We start from the raw sequence: 19,018 nt of genomic DNA on the forward strand, positions 1-19,018 counted from the left end.
GTGATGATTGGGTTCCCGTTTAAGTAAGCTGTCTTTACACCCATTTTGTGAATTTGTGAATCTTCTTTTATTACCAGGGCTAAAAGGTACCTAAGTGATTTATATTTTACTACTGGTGAAAAAGTTTCTCCACACTCTATCCCTTATTTTTGTGAATATCCATTGACTGCGAGTCGTGCTTTATATTTTGGTGTTGCACTCACAGTATTATTTTTTACTAAACACTGATTTTGATTATAATGGTTTTTTTCCTTTCAGACATTTTAGTCCATTCAAAAGTTTTGTTTTGATAAAGTTACTCTAATTCTCTTTCAACCAAGTTAATTGTTGGATGTTTTTACCGGCCAACTGATTCTGCTGTGACAGTCTTTCAAAGAAAGTCTACAGTCAATAGCGCATAAATACCAAGATCATGCATTACTAGTTGGAGGCGACTTTAACCTGCCAAGTGTAGACTGGGATGTCTAGGGATTCATTGTGTGTGTGTGTGTGTGTGTGTGTGTGTGTGTGTGTGTGTGTGTGTGTGTGTGTGTGTTGGAGGGGGGGGGGCGGGGGCGGACAGTCATGTAAAATACTTTTGAACACGTTTTCTGAAAACTGTCTTGAGCGGTTAGCTCTGGAGCCCATACACAATGGCAATATCTTAGACATTGTAGCTACAAATAGGCCAGACCTTATTGTCCATGTCAGTATAGAAACAGGACTTAGTGATCATAATGTCATAATAGCAACTGTGATTACAAAAGTTAATAAATCACTCAAGAAGGGTAGGAGAGTGCTTCTGCTAGTTAGAGCAGATAAACAGTTATTAACAACTCACTTAGACTGTGAATTTCAGCACTTAGGTCCAGTAAGATGGATGTAGAAGAATTACGGGCAAGGTTTAAACAGATTGTAAATCATGGTCTGGAGAATTATATGCCTGGTAAGTGGATAAAGGATAGAAAAGACTCACTGTGGTTTAATAATGAAATTCAGCATATGCTGAGGAAGCAGAGGCTGTAGCACTCTCGGTTCAAAATGGAATGCGCAAATGATGACAAATGAAAGTTAGTAGAAATTCGTGCATCTGTGAAAAGAGCTATGCGCGAAGCATACAACAACTACCACTGTCACACCTTAGCAAAAGGTCTGGCAGAGAACTCGAAACAGTTGTGGTTGTGTGTAAAATTGCTAAGTGGGTCTAAGGCTTCCTTTCAGTCCCTTGTTAACCAGTCTGGTGTGGCAGTTGAAGATAGCAAAACAGAATCTGAAGTTTTAAATTTCAAGTTCGAGAAATTGTTCACACAGGAGAATCGTACAAACGTACTGTCATTTGGCCATCGGACAGACTCCTGTATGAACGACATAGTAATTAGCATACCTGGTGTAGAGAAACCACTGAAAGATTTGAAAGCAAATAAATCACCAGGTTCGCATGGAATCCCAGTTTGATTTAACGAAGGCATTGGCCCCTTACCTAGTTTGCATTTATCATAAATCTCAAACCCAGCACAAAGATTCAAGCAACTGGAAAAAAGTGCTGGTGACTCCAGTATATAAGCAGGGTAAAAGAATGGACCCACAAAATTACAGACCAATATCCCTAAGTTCTGTTTGCTGCAGAATCATTGAATATATTCTCAGTTCGAAATATGTCCACAAATCAGGAGAAAATATCAGTCGTATAATATGGTATACTGCGAACAATGGATAAAGGGCTACAGGCAGATTCCATATTTCTAGATATTCCGGAAAGCGTTTGACATGGTGCCCCATTGCAGTATATTAACGAAGGCATGATCGTATGGAATAATTTCACAGATATGTGAGTGGCTTGAAGACTTCCTAAATAATAGTACTCAGTATGTTGTCCTTGACAATGAGTGCTCATCGGAGACAAGTGTATTGTCAGGAGTGCCCCAGGTAATTGTGATAAGACCACTGTTGTTCTCTATATACATAAATGATTTGGCAGACAAGGTGGGCAGCAATGTGCAGTTGTTTGTTGACGATGCCATGGGGTACGGTCAAAGTCGAGTGACTGTAGGAAGATACAAGATGACTTAGACAAAATTTCCAGTTGGTGTGATGAATGGCAGATATCTCTTCATGTGGAAAAATGTAAGTTAATGTGGATGAGTAGGAAGATCAAGCCTGTAACGTTCGGATACAGTATTACTAGTGTCCCGCTTGATACAGTCAAGTCGTGTAACTGCCTGGGCCTAATGTTGCAAAGTGATATGAGGTGGAACGAGCATGTGAGAACTGTGGTAGGGAAGGCAAATGGTCAACTTCAGTTTATTGGGAGAATTTGAGGAAAGATTCATTTGCCTGTAAAGGAGACCGCATATAGGATGATGGTGCAACATATTCTTCCAGCTCGAGATGCTGGAGTTGGCAGTCATGTGTGCATGAGGTGTGCTTCCTTGTGTGTGTGAAAGGTGTGTGTATCCTCTTTCATTGATGAAGGTTATGACCAAAACCTTTAGGTAAATGTCTTTTAATTGTGCCTGTCTGCGACTTGACATGTCTTGTTTAAGGTAAGTAGCAAGCTATATTTTCTTACATTGTTAATTTAAGACTTACACTACTTTCAGGAAACATAAACTTAATAATGGAGGGATACATTCTACTGACACTGCTGGAAAGGAAAAAAGAACAATTAAATGGGATCCTTTAAGTTTACTGTTCCAAAATGTAAATAAAAATATAACTACAACCCTACTTCAGGAATGTTTTGCATTTTCTGGAATAATATGTTAAGAAAAGTGAAACCTTTAATAGTAAGCTGAAGAAACAAACTAATATACTAGTTTAATGATTAATTTGTTCTAAACTAACTGTTATTAGAATATAAATAACGTATCTTTACAGGAGCACAAACCCTCACATGTCACCTAGTGCAAGGCTCAAACTTTTCTTTCCACTTGTCCCATGTTCATGAATATTGGAATTTTATTAATGTATTCGTCACACAGGGTAACGTGGCTAGCGCAAGGAAAAGAAAGCAAATGTATATTTCAAAAAGCTAACACAGAAGTTTTATGCCTGTCCGTTTCTGTACACGACCTGTGTGGTTTATGATTCAGATATAGCTAACAACTGCCACTGGAGAGTGCTTCAGTTGCAAATCATGATGAGGATCATGTCCCGTATGATACACCAGCTCATTATTGAGTGTGCACCAACCATGATGGAAACAACATCTGGCATGCTTCACAGTGAGAAACACGTCCCCTGTGAGGATGGCTTTAGCCAAGACTATGACTCAGTCCTCACAATACTGGAGTAAAGCCACATTTATGATAGTCATTGGGTTGACAGCTCATTATGTTCTTAAGTGAGCAAATTAAATCTAGACTTTCAATCTGTGTAATGAACTTAGTTGTAAAACATTCCATGACGGATAACAATTACACCTTTTTAATGTGTTTGTCACCTTTATTTTTTAGGTTCCCTTGTTTTATTATGGATACTTCTACTAAATTTCTATGCCCTGTCCCTAAACAGAAGAAAAAATAACCTGTATTTGCCTTCAAAGCCACACCCACCTCTTTATATCAAAGAAAGCTTGCCAGTACCATGGATGAGACTTTTTACAAATCTTTCTTTCTGGTAAGTACAGAACGATAATGTACATCATTGAACATAAATGCTTTGAACACTTATGAATGTGTTATATAGAGAAATTATGTTGCAGGTCTTGTGTGCTTGGACATACATGCCAGAACAATTGTTTTTTTCTTTTATTATCATGGCTGCCAACATATTTTCATGATATGTACCCTGATGCTAAGGTAACTATATTTGCATAGTTATTAATTATGATAATCAGATTTGTTATTTGAAAGTAAATGTGTTTTCTTTGTTTTTTTGTAATTTTTGATAACTTTGTACTGAAAGATGTAATTGTTTATTCCTGTAGCCCTCCACTAATGAAGAGGTATTAATTATGTATGAACCACCATTTACACTTCCAAGTGAGACCACAATCAGGATGGTTGTCATAGTGAGGCAAACTGAATAAGCTGTAAGCAAGAGTTTGTAAGAAAAATATATATTGAAATTGTGTTGTAGCATTTTGGTAAAAGTCTGACATGGAGCAAACATTGCAGCAACTGGTAGTGTCCATGGTAGAAAGATAGGGAGACCAGAAAGCTTCTCTTATTGACAGTAAGCAGATTGCAGGCAGTGGCTCATGCACAGTGTTCTATTGTAAAGGCATCTTATAGGTAGTTAAATTTCTAGTCCATTCCTGTAGGTTGCGTAGTTAAAAAGAATTGATGCCAGGTTGAATGTTGGTGTTGAAACTTCAGTTTTGTTTGCTTCAGTCCAATCTCTACCTGTCATCCACTAATACTATCAGAGCGCTCTCAGATTACAAAATCGAAAAGCATCATTTGTAGTGTCTCTTCTGCAGATGAAAACTAGAGAAACAAATCCAACAAAACTTTCTCTTATGGAAAAAATGAAATTTCATTTCTTTTATTCATCCAGATATACTACAATTTCATGTGGGTGTCATCAGATAAACATATGATTTGATACAATAAAAAACAGAGTGCACAGTATAATAAAATAATATTAAGGTATTACAGTACATACAGAAAAAATTAAATATTATAAGGCCCAGTAGAAAACCAACAATTTGATCATCTTGCAGATGTTGCAGTTAGTATTTTCCTTTCTTGTTGAGAGTAAACTACAGAGGAATTCTGGCTTATGCAAGACTCTGTTTTCACCCGGTCATGTTTGAAGTACTTTTTGTGTTATCTTGCTAACATGAAGCTGGTAGTTGTCTATGCTGGTAGCTTTAAATCTGCCTCACAATCTACAGTTTGACATGGTTTTTGGCATTGTGATATTTTTCCCCTTGTAGAGAAGGGGAAAGGACTGTGTGGGTGTACTGGTGGGATATAAATATTTAAATATGTGCAATGATGCTATGCTGCTTGTGTATATTTTGTGACAATGCCACTATGGCTTTATTATTTTAGGACAGCTTATAAAATAGGTATGTCTAGTCATATTTTAAGTGTATGTTTTCATATCCATGAAACTAATAATTTTTTGTTATGGCGTATTTTATTATTCTAATGCATAATCTGTTCACTGGTTGTATTCCATTCCCCAACTTGCTGCAGATCTGAAGATGGTCATTGCTGACTGAAACCAATAGTCTAATGACCAAAAGTTTTGTGATCATTGGTGGAAATAAAATAAATTCGTTCTACACTTCCTGGATCACTGTTTTAAGCTGAGACCATGTTGCAGCTTGTGAAACAAAGGATATGTTGGAGGGAGAGATCCCTTGGCACAATTCAGAAAAGTTGGTGTTGATGGGAAGAATGCAGTTTACAAAGGCTGTGAAGCAGTGATTAAAATAGGCTGCATGCTTGGCAACTGCATCTTGGCCACAGTTTGATGGTTGCCATTAGTGCAGATAGATAGCTTGTTTGTTACTGTTCATGCTCATGTAGAATGCCACACTGTGATTGCAGCTAAGTTAGTAGTCCAGATGGCTGCTGTCACACATGAACCTGTATCTTTGAATGGGCAGGAGATGCTTGTGATAAAACTGAAGTAAGTAGTAGTGGGAAGATGTCTGGGGCGGGTTGTGACTCTATATGTATTACCGGAATATGAGTCACATGGCAAAGACATTGCATAGGTTGGATGGACAGCGAACACCACTGTAGGAGGGATGTAGGAAGGAAGATATTTCTCATTTCAGGATCAAACAAAAGGTGGTAAGGTAGTGGAAATGCTGGCAGAGTGTGTATTCAGTTGCTCCAGTCTTGAGTGGATAGTACTGCTTATTCACTAAGCAACAAGGGTGGTGGTAGGAGGAGGCTCTTTTTGTGGCTAGTTAAGTTGGTATGTGGACAATGGCAGGTGACTGTGGAGACAGAGTGGGAGATCTGTTTCTGGAAAGGTGAAGAGGGTAGTTCCAGTCTGTGAAGCCATCAGTGAGACCCTCAGCTTATTTGGAGAGGAACTGCTTGTCTCTGCAGTTTTGATGATCATTAGGGGTTAGGCTGTATGGAAAAGACTTCTCTGTGTGGAATGGGTGGCAGCTGCCTGAATGGAGGTATTGTAGGTGGTTGGTAACTTTCATGTGGATTGATGTAGCCACCTTGAGGTGGAGATCAACATCAAGGGAGATGGCTCATTAGGCAGAGGTGGATCAGGTGAAGCAAATGGGGGAGAGGTGTTGAGGTCATGGAGGAATGTGTATAGGGTGTCCTCACCCTCATTCAAGATCAAGATGATGTCAGCAATGAATCTGAACCAGGTGATGGGTTTGGGACTCTGTGTGGTCAGTAATAATTCCTTTATATGGCCCATGTAAAGGTCAGCATAGGATAGTGCCATTCCTTTGCCCATGGCTGTTCAATGTATATTTTGTAGGTGATGTCTTCAATGAAGAAATAAGTTGTTCAAGGTGACCTGCAACATACCCTTCTTTCATGTAATCCTCTTTGTGCTCCTGAAGGAGGCTGTGGTCCAACAGCTTAATAGTATCCAATTGCATACATTTGGTGTGCCTGTCTGCAACTCAATGCAGTGAGTAGTAATCTGTACATTTCATATTGTGTTAGGTAACCAAGTGTGTAAGATATGTGCTTGTTTTGGAGGACTTATTTTTGTAAGGGACAATTACATTTTTGGGAGTTTTTGTAACATATCACTTGGTTGTGTTGAACATTTGAAAGTAAACAATAAAAATCCAGGATGCAATAACTGCAATACGAATTAGAATAAATAACTGCTCACCACAAAGATGAGGTTTTGACCGCCAGATGGGCTCATTTAAAAATAGTCTTAGCCGTTGGACAAAGTGTGGTTTTCATATTTAGAAAAACAAAAACTCACTCAGCAAGCACAAATTGCTCACACATAGCCTTGAATGTAGGGGAGGGAGCAGAATTGTTGAATCAAAGTATGAGAACACACATGTGGTGAAGGCAGATCAAGGAAAACACATGAAAATACACTTGGTAGAAGGGAGTTGGTGGGATGATGCTTAAGGACCAGGAAAATCAAAGGAGACCATTGCTGCAGGGTAGTTCAGAAGTCAGTGCATCACGCACTTGGTGAGTGAGTGACAAGCATGTGCTCTTCATGAGTGACAAGGGGGTTTTGGAAAGTAGAGAAAGAAAAGATGGACATTGAGTTATCTAATAAGATAGAGAGCAGTAACAAATGGAAACAGCAATGGGTTGATGGATGGAAGGAAAGCCACTAGCCAGAATCAAGCAATGGAAATTCAAGGATGGAATAATAATATTGTCGCAGAAGAAGTTGAGTAGCACTGTGGTGTAGTGGTTATGATACTAAACTGTTGCACAGAGGGTCGTGAGTTCAAAACTCACCTGAACTAAACAATTTTAATTTCTATATTCAGTTTGAGTACATTCTAGAAGTATCCACAAATATCAAGAATCATTGTACTGGAATTTTCTGTAGCTGTATATATACTGTATGTGTTCTGGCTGGAGGCAGTTCGCTCCACACTCTTGTATCTGCAAGTGCTGAATAAACCTTCGTTAAGTGACGTTAGTGTATGTCATTCATCTAATTACACCTTCTTCTACGTGACATTATTCTGGTGGAGACGTCGGGTATTGGAACTTGTGGCAGTGCACATTATCGATGACACAGTGGCTCCCATCAGGCCACGACAGAGCCACCTTTTACGTGGCGAGAAACCCGAGTTCGAGCCATATTCAACAGATCGCAATCTACCAGAGGCAGAAGAAGAAGACGACGTTATGATGACAGCAACTGTGTGCCACCACATGAGACATCCTTCTGGGTTCTCTGGTGACAATGACCAAGATCCAAACAAGTGGCTGAAGGTATATGAGCGTATAGCCAAATTTAAGAAATGAGATGACACCGTGTGTTTGACTAATGTATTTTTCTACTTGGCGGGCACTGCCAAGCAATGGTATGAGAACAACGAGGAGAAGTTCACAAGCTGGGAAGTATTCCAGGCGGAACTGCACAAGTATTTCGGCGACACACAAAGACAGAAGTGCAAGGCTGAAGATAAATTAAAGTGCAGGGCACAGCGTCCAGGAGAAACTACAGCATCCTACATTCAAGATGTCTTGGAGTTGTGTAAAATAGTGGATCCTAGAATGGAGGAGGAAGCACATCTCATGAAGGGTGTTGCTGAGGATGTGTATCAAGCCCTACTCCTGAAGGAGGTTTCGACAGCAGACGGCTTCATAAAATGGTGCCAGTACATTGAGACAATGCATCAAAAAAGAATTACATGCAAGAAGTTTGAACGGCTTCCAAATGTTGTATCGATGTCTGTGATGGAGGAAGCAACAGATTTCACAAGTGTTCTTCGTCAGATGGTGAGAGGAAGTTCAGAAGGCACTTGGATTGCAGGCGAGCAAAAACCTGAGATGATTCAAGAGGTCATAAGGGAGGAAGTGGAACAGTCATTGAACCCAATCTCTCGTCATTCATTTCCCTTTAAAATGGTGAAAAAGTCGAGACCCAGGCAGAGTTACGTTCCTACAATGCAGCGTGAGGAACCTGTTTGGGCACCAAGGAAAACTGACATCTGGAGGACCCAGGATAACCAACCAGTATGTTTCCACTGCAGACGAATGGGACATGTGGTGCGCTATTTTCGAGAAAGGTGGTGGATAGTTGATGATGCTCATGCCAGAAGACAGCAGACCGATCTTAGCAGATCAACTCCCGCACGACGAACAAGAAAATGTGGGTGCAGAACGACGTAGGTCACCTTCGCCAGAAGCTAGCTGCTGGAAAGGATGCTCCCCAACACGCCAATCAAGGTCTCCATTGCTGTTTAGAAGCTCCAGCTGATCACCTAGCCACCGCAGCCAGGAAAACTAAATGGTGCGACCTTCCTTGGAGGTGAGGCCACTGAAGAGAAAAATCCTCCGCCGTCAATCACTACAAAAATAATAGGAAACTATGTCAATATCCCCATGGTTGGCTGACCAGCCCAAGCTCTTGTGGACTCTGGAGCATCATATTTAGTCGTTTCGGAGAAGTACCACCGCCAGTTGCAGAAAACCATATTCGCCGACAACAAAACATCTCTGCTGAAGCTGGCTAATGGAAAATACGTAAAACCTACAGATAGATGTACCATTCATGTGAGTATAAGTGGCCATACATAGCCGTTAGAATTCATCATCTTACAAGAGTTTAGTCATGACATCATTCTCGGATGGGACTTTTTGAAAGCTTCTCAGGCAATTATAGATTGTGGTCGCTCGAAGATTATGCTAGACGAGATGAGATACTGTGGACAGGAAGATGCGCATCCAAGTGTGTGGAGACTATGTGTGCTGGATGAAGTGATCATTCCTGCAGTCAGCACTAGAAAGGTAACTGTTGCATGTCATGCCATGTACCAACCCATGGATCTTGTAGTGGAATGTAAGAGAAGCATACCACTGAAGAATAACTTGGTCATCCCAGCCTCTGTCGTCTCATTTAAGAACAGATTCGGTGAATTGTGGATAGTTAACTGTCACTGAGAACCACAGATCCTTCCAAGACGCATGTGTGTAGCAAACACTGAGCTGTTAATTGAAGAACAGCTGAGCGTCATAGAAACCTCCCATGCCGAGTCTGTGGGCAAAATTAGCACTACCACTACGAGACAAGATGTTCTAGCTCGACTATCACCAGATCTTACTAAGGAACAACAGAAGAAGCTACTTGCCATTTTCAAGAGTCCTCTGAATGCTTCAGTCCACAGGTGAAGAGCAAATTAGACAAATTGACAGTGAAGCACCTGATTAGCACTGGAGACTGTCAAACAATAAGCCAGAGAGCATACCATGTGTCAGCAATGGAACGTCGAATAATTCGTGACGAGGTAGAGAAAATGATGAAGAATGACATCATTCAGCCTTTTCAGAGCCCATGGTTGTCACCAGTTGGCACTTTTGTGCTGATTACAGGAAGCTTAATAAGATAACTAAAAAGGACGGTTACCCTCTTCCACGAATTGACGATATGCTAGATTGTCTGAAGGGGGCTAAGTTCTTCTCAACCATGGACATGTACTCTGGATACTGGCAAATTGAAGTAGATGAGGCTGATCGTGTGAAAACTGCATTCATCACCCCTGAGGGCTTTTATGAGTTTAAGGTAATGCCATTTGATTTATGTAATGCACCAGCGACTTTTGAATAGATGATGGATAATCTTCTAAGGCACCTGAAGTGGACGACGTGTCTTTGTTATTTAGATGACATTGTAGTGTTCTCAGAGACATTTGATGAACATATAAAAAGAATGAGGGCCGTTCTTAAGTGTCTCAAACAAGGTGGACTGAAACTTAATCCAAGAAAGTGTCTCTTGGACACCTTGTGTCAAATGAATGTGTGCGGCCAGACCCAGGAAAGGTGAGATCTATAATGGAATTTCGTATTCCTAAAAGTATTAGAGATGTGAGAAGCTTCCTCGGATTATATTCTTATTACTGTTGTGTTATCAAAGACTTTTGTATCAAAGCCAGGTCACTCCAAGAGTTGTTAAAAGCAGATGCTAAATTTATCTGGGGTAGTGCTCAACAAGATTCTTTCGATGTGCTGCAAAAAGCTCTGATGACTGACCCTGTACTTGGTATGTATGATGAAAGAACACCTACAGAACTACACACAGATGCCAGTGGGTATGAGATTGTTGTGTTCTGGTGCAAATTTCGGATGGAAAAGAGAAGGTTATAGCCTATGCTTCTAGGACACTTACAAAAGCCGAGAGAAACTACTCAACTACAGAAAGAGAATGTCTTGCTGTGATCTGGGCCATGTGCAGATTTCGACAGTATCTCTATGGAAGGCCATTCACAGTTGTTATGGACCATCATTCACTTTGTTGGCTGACGGCTCTTAATGATCCAACAGGATGACTCGCCAGGTGGGCACTACGTCTTAAAGGGTATGACATTACCATTGTGTACAAAAGTGGAAGAAAACACCAAGATGCTGACTGTCTCTCAAGAAACCCTGTGCAAGACCATCAAGACTTTGATGAAGATAGTGACTGTCTCGCTGCACTCCAGGATCTCTCTGCTGAGCAGAATAAGGATGCCAAGATATCTCAAATTATGCTTGCCTTAAATCTGTCAGAGGATGTGAAAGGACAATTTAAGGTAGTTAATGGATTACTTGGCAAGAAAAACTTTGATCCATTTGGAAAGTTCCTAAACACATGCACTTAGATGTTCTACAGAAATTCCATGACACACCTGAGGCCAGACATTTAGGATTTATTAAGACCTACAGTGGAATCCGCAAGAGATTTTTCTGGCCAGGTTTATTTAGGAGTGTCCATCACTATGTGTCGCACTGTAGAGAGTGCTAGAGGAGAAAGGCAGTTCCTCAGAAACCACCTGGCCAATTCATACCAATTCCACCAGCCGAAATGGCTTTCCAAGGTGTTGGGATTGACCTCCTCGGATAATTTCCAACATCTGCTAGTGTCAATAGATGGATTATTGTTTGCACTGATTATATGACATGCTATGCCATTACAAAAGCTGTGAAAACATCCAAAGCATCCGAGGTAGCCAAATTCATTGTATTTTATTAAAACACGGTGCCCCAAGGTCATTAATTACAGATTGAGGGAAAGTTTTTCAATCAAATCTTGTGACAGAGAGAAACTGTCAGTGCAACATTACTCATTACATGACGACTGCCTACCATATGCAAACTAACGAGCTTACTGAATGCCTTAATAAGACCTTGGCCGACATGCTATCAATGTTCGCCAATGTCGAGCAGAGCAACTGGGGTGAGGTGCCACCTTTCGTGATTATTTGCCTACAACATCGCCAAACAAGACACCACAGGATTTACGGCCATTTTTCCTGGTGCATGGGCGTGAGGCAACTATGATGATGGACACTGTGTTTCCGTTACATCCTGATGATGTGGATGATGACTACATCGGCCAGGTGTTAACCAGAGCTGAGAAAGCTTGGCAGTTAGCCCGATTCCACAGGTTGCAGGCTCAAGAAAACGATCGCCGAAGGTAAGACGCGAGCCACTGCTCTGTTTTCTACCAGCCGGGTGACCTCGTATGGATCTTGACTCCTGTTCGGAAGGTGTGTCTCTCTGAGAAGCTCCTCAGGCGCTACTTTGGACCTTATAAGGTTGTAAGAAAGTTGTCTGATGTTACTTATGAAGTTGAAGATTTCGACCCCGATGCAAGACGAAGAAAGATCAGAGATACGGTCCACATCATTCGAATGAAGCCCTACAAGGACCCTGCCACCCAGGGTAAATACGAAGCTCCAGTGACAGGCAACAAGTGGAAAGGTGATTAAGAGCATAGCGGCAAAAGAAGTTCTGAGAAGATCACCGCCAGCGCGAGCATCAGTCATCGGATTTCTTAGTATGCAGGACCGATGACTCGTTCCCGGACTAGGAGGACGTAATGCCGAGATGCTGTTCTCTTAAGGAGGGAACAATGTCGCAGAAGAAGTTGAGTAGCACTTTGGTGTAGTGGTTATGATACTAAACTGTTGCATGGAGGGTCGTTGAGTTCAAAACTCACCTGGACTATACAATTTTAATGTCTATATTCGGTTTGAGTACATTCTAGAATTATCCACAAATATCAAGAATCATTGTACTGGAATGTTTTGTAGCTATATATATACTGTATGTATTCTGGCCAGAGGCAGTTCGCTCCGCGCTCTTGTATGTGCAAGTGCTGAATAAACCTTCGTTATGTGAAGTTGGTGTTTGTCATTCATCTAATTACACCTTCTTCCATGTGACAATATGAATCAGGATAGACTGCTACTCACTACATAAAGGAGGAATTCAGTGGCAGACAGATACATTCAAAGAGTAAACTAAACTGTGTGTGTGTGTGTGTGTGTGTGTGTGTGTGTGTGTGTGTGTGTGAGAGAGAGAGAGAGAGAGAGAGAGAGAGAGAGAGAGAGAGAGAGAGAGTAAGTGAATGAATCTGAAGGAGGACTTTGTGTGATAGCTTTTCGGTGTTTGGTCCTTTCTATATTTCTCAGCATGCTTTGCTGTTTTGATGGTTCTTTCAATCTGGCAAGGTAGATTGTTTCTTCACACCCCTCATAGGCTTGTTGTATATTTACATTTTGACGTGATATAATTTCCACCCGCTGCTTAGTTATTTAACCTGCTCTTTCAGTGCCCACTTTCTTCTCATTTAAAGGTGTAAAGTGCTTTCTATCTGTTTCAGTATTTGTGTTGCGAACTCTTGATGATGCTTACTCAAGAACGTAAAGTGTGTCAACATCTGTTCTGTTGAACTGAATATTTGATTTTGCAGGTGGTTCTCTTCTTTTACCTCTACTTGAATCCACAGAGCTTGTGGTTTGTGGTTTTTTCCATCTTCACCAGTTGTGATTGATACGCCATTATACTGAGTTTTAGTCCCTTGCTTTGTTGAAATCGTTCTTTACCTTTTTTGGTATTCATTGCATGTTTACAAGTTTGGTAAATATGATACAGATTTAAGTTGTCTTTTTGAGTCGGTTGTGAATGATTCTCCTCCATTTGAGTAGCTGCATTTCTAGTGTACCGTTTGTCTGAGAAATTTTGTGTTTTCTCATCTCTCTTTCTCCTGGATAGGGGTTTCTTATTCCTACATATTCAACAAGTTATCTTCTTCTCTTGCTTTGCTCTCTTATCAGGAACTGGCTATTCATTGTACAAATTATTTGTTTAAAATTATGAGACATGTGAAATTTCAGTACTACTGGTAGATACATGTAAAAGAAGATACACTTTTGTAAGTAGTAGTTCTTTTCTCCTTTAACTGTTTAATTGTAAATTCAGAGATTAAGTATTCCTGCTAGCTGTGTGACAAGTAGCAATATTCATTGTAAAACTGCATGACAAGTAGTGGTGTGATGTAAACAGGCCTCGGATGTTACAGATGTAGTTAGCTTTTTCCTCTTTTTCCTTTGAAAAATCTCAATGCATTGGTGTAAATATTAAACTACCATTAGAAGGTAATCAGCAGCTACTTAATATAACTAAGGAAGCAGCAGATCTTTTTTCAAATTAACCACTGTCATTCTAGCTTACTAGAAGACATTTAGTTTGTGTGTGAGCAGTGTAGTAATAGATTATTTTACTACCGTATACAGATGAAGTTTCTAAGAGTTATTTCTCCTTTTTTAATATGTATCTTGAATTGTTGCACATCTCCGATGGTTCTCCTTCTTGGAGGGATATATAGAACTTGATGAATGACTGAAAATAGTGGTAATTGTTCGTCACATTCATAGCATTCAATAATCTGCATCCATAAAATTTTGCAGTGGGTCATTGGGACACATAACTCCATGAAAATCTTGGTAAATAGTACATTACTTGTAGAAAAAATTCTTCTCTGCTATTTAAGCAGATACAAAGTTCAAAACTGCTCAGAAATAACTCCATTGTAATGGTACTATATCCAGAATTTCAAGAAGGGTGCTATAGCCTACAGAGGATTTATGATGTTGGACATCTAATAACTGAAGAAGGCACTAAGCGACCAGTATTCGTAACATCTTTTGCTTCAATGACCAAAAAGATAGTGAGTAAAACAACTCTTCATTGCTGACTCTAACAATAGGAGTTGAAACAAGCACGTGCATGTAGCTGGCCTTGGAAGTGGCACTTGTTCAAAAGTCAGTTGTTTCTCTCACAATACTGTAAGATGCAAAAACAACAGTGCAACCAATTGTAACATTACACCTTGACAGATGAGCACAGAATTAATTTGATAATGTATCTCAGACCATTAATCTACATTGCACAACACAATTAAAGTGTCACTTTTTGAAACCCTGTAATTCTCTCATATTATGAAGCAGAAGTTTGAAATTGGATCAGAGGTGCATACAACCTTCCTCTCTAATAGTGTAAAACCATGGCACCCTGTGATGTCAACCTAAGGGTCAGTGATACTTCAGACAGAAGGTGTCGACAAGTCCAAAAAAAGGCTATAGGCTGTGAGGTGGGTTAATGATGTCACACTGGCATCAAATTTCACCGCAATGGAGTACCAGTAGTGTGATGGCAGAATAGTGACACAGTATAGAGGTATGATTTCCATATTATTTATTGGTAAGCACAATATACATAACTGATGTAATCATTATGAGCATACATAGCATACTAACTCTCTCTGCCTTCTGGACCAGTGATTCTCCTTATCTCCAGTCAGAGATGTTACACCACACAGGGCCCCCCACCTGTAGTGTGGAGCTTGTAAGGAGAGACTGCGGCAGTGCATCGTCTGGCAGAAGTTATGTGGACGGTTATGTGATGATGGTGGATGCAATGGAAGACACGTCATAGTCAGCAAGGTGCACAGGAGGGACAGGTGGTGCAGAGCACGCCCATAGCGTGACCTCAGTAGTGCAACCAAATGGGTTGCTGCCGGCACTGTTGTCAGATAAGGATGTAGTCTTGGCAACATCTTTAATTGTTGCTGGCTCAGCAGCAATATTAGAAGAAGGGGGCATGTTGGCAGCTCTGCATGGTATTGTTGTATCCACAGGATGTGCTGTGCCGCTGTGACTTTGAGTGTACCGTCTGCTGAAAAATGGGAGGTGAGTCCTGCCATGTCAGCTTCTGGTGGGCCGGAAGGGTGTGCACGAAACTGTGTGTGACAGAACTTGCAGCTGACTGCCTGTCCATGTAGGTGGTGGTAATCATGAGGTTGGTATCATATGACAGATATGTTATCAGGCAGAAAATCTCAGAGATCCACATGCACTTGGAAATTGACTAATGGGTACATAGGAGGTGGCAGGGAAGGTGTGTGCATTTTGACAAGTTCACTGAAGTCCACACCAGTTTAAGCCAGTTAACTTACACTGTTGTGTGTTTTCCAACAATTTTGATATCAAAAGTGTTTGCATTGCATTTCAACACATGGTATGGTCCTGTAAATGGCAATTGTAGGGCAGGTTTCACTGTGTCTGTACATAATAGCACATGAGAGTATGTGGCCAGGTCTTGATGAATAAAAATTTGTAGTGTCATGTGATGGGAGGGGGGCTGGCACACAGATGTTTCGTATGTGTGTCTACACACGCGTGACTAAGTCTGGTAAGTCCCGGTCTGTGAGGACCATTTCATGTGCTATGAATCCAGCAGGTAGAGTGAGGGGCACACCACATAGTAATTTGGCAATTGACACATCAAGGTCATCTTTATGTGCTGTGAAAATGCCCAGGAGAACCAATTGCCTCCACCCATTATATCATGTGATCCATCATTGAAGGATGTAACAGTAACCATGAAATTTGGGGAGTGGCACTATGATGTCAGTGTGGACATGCTGGAATGCTCCTCCGGAGTTGGACATCTACCAAAGGGGGTCTTTGCATGGCAGCCAGTTTTTGCCTGCTGGCATGGAATCCAAGTCCTGGCCCTTGTGGCTCAATCCTTTTTAATGTTAGATCTGACAAACCGTTCCATGATAAGACGTACAGTTGTGTGATCCCTAGCATCTGGTGTGGTAGTTAGATGCACATTGGGCGATGGGTGGGCAATGGTGTGGCATGTAACAGGTGTGCATTTACTTTGTTGAAGGCTGCCTGTGTTTGCAGTGTCCAGTCGAGACCTTGTTTACCAGATGTATTCTTGCTGCACGATGCTTCGGTGAATGGTAGCAAAATCTCAGCAGTATGTGACAATTGGTTCCTATAGAAATTTATGATACCCAAAAACCTACATAGCTCTTGGTAGTTGTTAGTAGATGGGAGGAGACGTTATCTTGTCAGTTTTCTCAGGGGTAAGGCACACCTCTGAGGCATTGACATGGTGTCTGACAAAGTTCACATGGGGTTGCCAAAGTTGGCACTTATCATTGTTTATCATGACCCCATGAGAGGTCAGCTTATCAAAGATGATACACAGGTTGTTGTCATAGTTCTGCTGATTTTGCAAAAAGATTATGACATCATCTAGACAGGCGTAACAAAAAGGAAAATTGAACAGTACACTATTGATATATCTTTGCCATGTCTGTGCCCTGTTTTTAGTCCATAAGGCATGTAGAAGAACTCAGAGTCTGAATGGCATGATTATCGCAGTTTTTGATACATCTTCAGCTGCTATCAGAATTTTCAGTTGTTCAATCGATGATACCGAAAATTTTTGCCCTGGCTAAAACGTGCAAAAAATTGTGCAAGTTCTGAACAGGGTAGCTCTCAATGATTGTAAAGGTATTGAGGTAGCAGTAGTCGCCACATAGGCACCAAGTACCATTCTTTTTAGGAACTAGTGTAATTGGAAAGGCACAAGCACTGTCTGATGGCCTGACTGTGCCAGCTCGCAAAAGGTCGTCCACCACAGCTTTAGCTGCTTTAAGTTTGTGGGAAGCTAGACTGTGGGGGCAGCAACAGACAGGAGGACCTAGTGTGGTTGTAATGCAGTGATCTATACCTTCACGCATGGCATAGATTATATGTGGTCTAATGGGGAAGAGCATGGAGCAAATCCAGAATGTGAGGCATGACTTGATTCATCACTGCTGTTAATGCCACATGGCATTGTCTTAGGAGCACACTCAAGTGGAGGTTGCGACACTTCACTAACTTCAGAAGTGTCTGTAGTAGCAGCACCATGGTAGTGTTCATTGTCGAGATGATGCAGGTCGTCGAGGTGCTGTTGAGCTGCATGTAGTGATGTGGTGGTGTCCATGATTTGTCTCTGTAGTTGTTTGTTGTTGAGATACATGACCTTGTTTTCATGATGTAATGATGAGTACTCAGCTCTTTTTAAGTGTAGCTGGTTGAAAAGTGTCTTGCTTTGTAGCTTCAGGTCGAATGCTGCGTTGAGCAGTGGCAGCGTGACCGAGGGCGTTAACAGTGTTGGTAGGTAGTGCATCGCTGACCACACCATGGACCAGCTTCTGGCCATCCCCTCATAACAGGAGAGTGCAATTTAATCTGTCTGTAATTGGTAATACTGGAAGAAATCAGCTTGCAGTACTGGTTCAATTGCCTCTGCCATTAGGATTGTCTAGGTATTTGCATTTATTTGCTGAGGTTGAGTGTGAGAGCAAGATGTATGCAGTTCCAGCAATTACAGTATCATTGGCCATGCACAGTTGCAGCAGTGATGGCAACACTGGAGCAGTAGAGTGCTCACATCGGCCATGAATCAATGAGGAAATATGTGTTCAGGTGCCTGTCATTGATGAATAGTTGAGAACCATCTGCCCACTGAAACACTGCATCAGTGCTGTTTTGTTGTGGTGTGCAGAGGCATCTTGTTAATGAAGAGTGGTGTAGTATGCCTGCATCAGGTCGCTGTTTTAGTTTGGGTTGGCACAGTGTTGTCTGCAGCACTGTGCATCCTGCCCAAATCTCGTGTGAAACCAGCAGTAGCATTGTTGTGTGTTGAGTATGGAAGCAGATAATCCACTTGGCTGGTGTGGCTTTTTATTTACACAGAGCCGGGACAGTGGCCAGTTGGGGGAGGGGGGGGGGAGGGGGGAGTAGAGAGGAGGGAGGGCACGACAAATTCGGCTGTATTGTTAGGCAACTGTTGTCCACCGCAGAACTGTGAAAGGCGCTCAGGGTGGGAGAGGTGGGGGACACATCCCAGTTTGGGTTGGACTGGTCATCATTGTGCAGTCTGTGGCTGCATGGAATATTGGAGCAGCTCAGCCAGGATCACACGAAATCAGCTTTGGTGCAGGTGTAATGGGCATTGACCAAACACAGTGCTGTCGATTGTTGATCAGAATGCAGTGTTATGATAATGCCTGTATTCTGTCAGTGAGTTGAAGTTTGAACTCCCATGGTTCCTCCTCAAGTGCTAGCATCATTGTCTGGATGTTCTCTGGCAGTTTGTGGAGCCAAAGTGTACATAGCACATGATCAGGCAGGAGCATTGTGTCAATTAGAACTCGCAGGTGGTGCCAGAGAGAAGACGGCATGCTGTTGCCCAAAGTAGTCTCGTTGATGACGAGATATAGCTGCTGTTCTGGTATGCATGTTAGTCAGTGTAGCAGTAGTATCTCGTCA

General features: G+C 41.5%; 1 protein-coding gene across 1 annotated transcript in view; it reads left to right on the forward strand.

Moving 5' to 3' along the window:
* LOC124595890 (solute carrier family 17 member 9) overlaps window positions 1-19,018 on the forward strand; it is an 84,506-nt gene that overhangs the window by 40,933 nt on the left and 24,555 nt on the right. The window contains exons 4-5 of the mRNA XM_047134798.1: window positions 3,435-3,597; window positions 3,683-3,779. Of these exons, the coding sequence (XP_046990754.1) occupies window positions 3,435-3,597; window positions 3,683-3,779 (260 nt within the window). The remainder of the gene's footprint in view (window positions 1-3,434; window positions 3,598-3,682; window positions 3,780-19,018) is intronic.

This window comes from Schistocerca americana, chromosome 2 (assembly GCF_021461395.2).
Source record: "Schistocerca americana isolate TAMUIC-IGC-003095 chromosome 2, iqSchAmer2.1, whole genome shotgun sequence".
Classification (NCBI taxonomy): domain Eukaryota; kingdom Metazoa; phylum Arthropoda; class Insecta; order Orthoptera; family Acrididae; genus Schistocerca; species Schistocerca americana.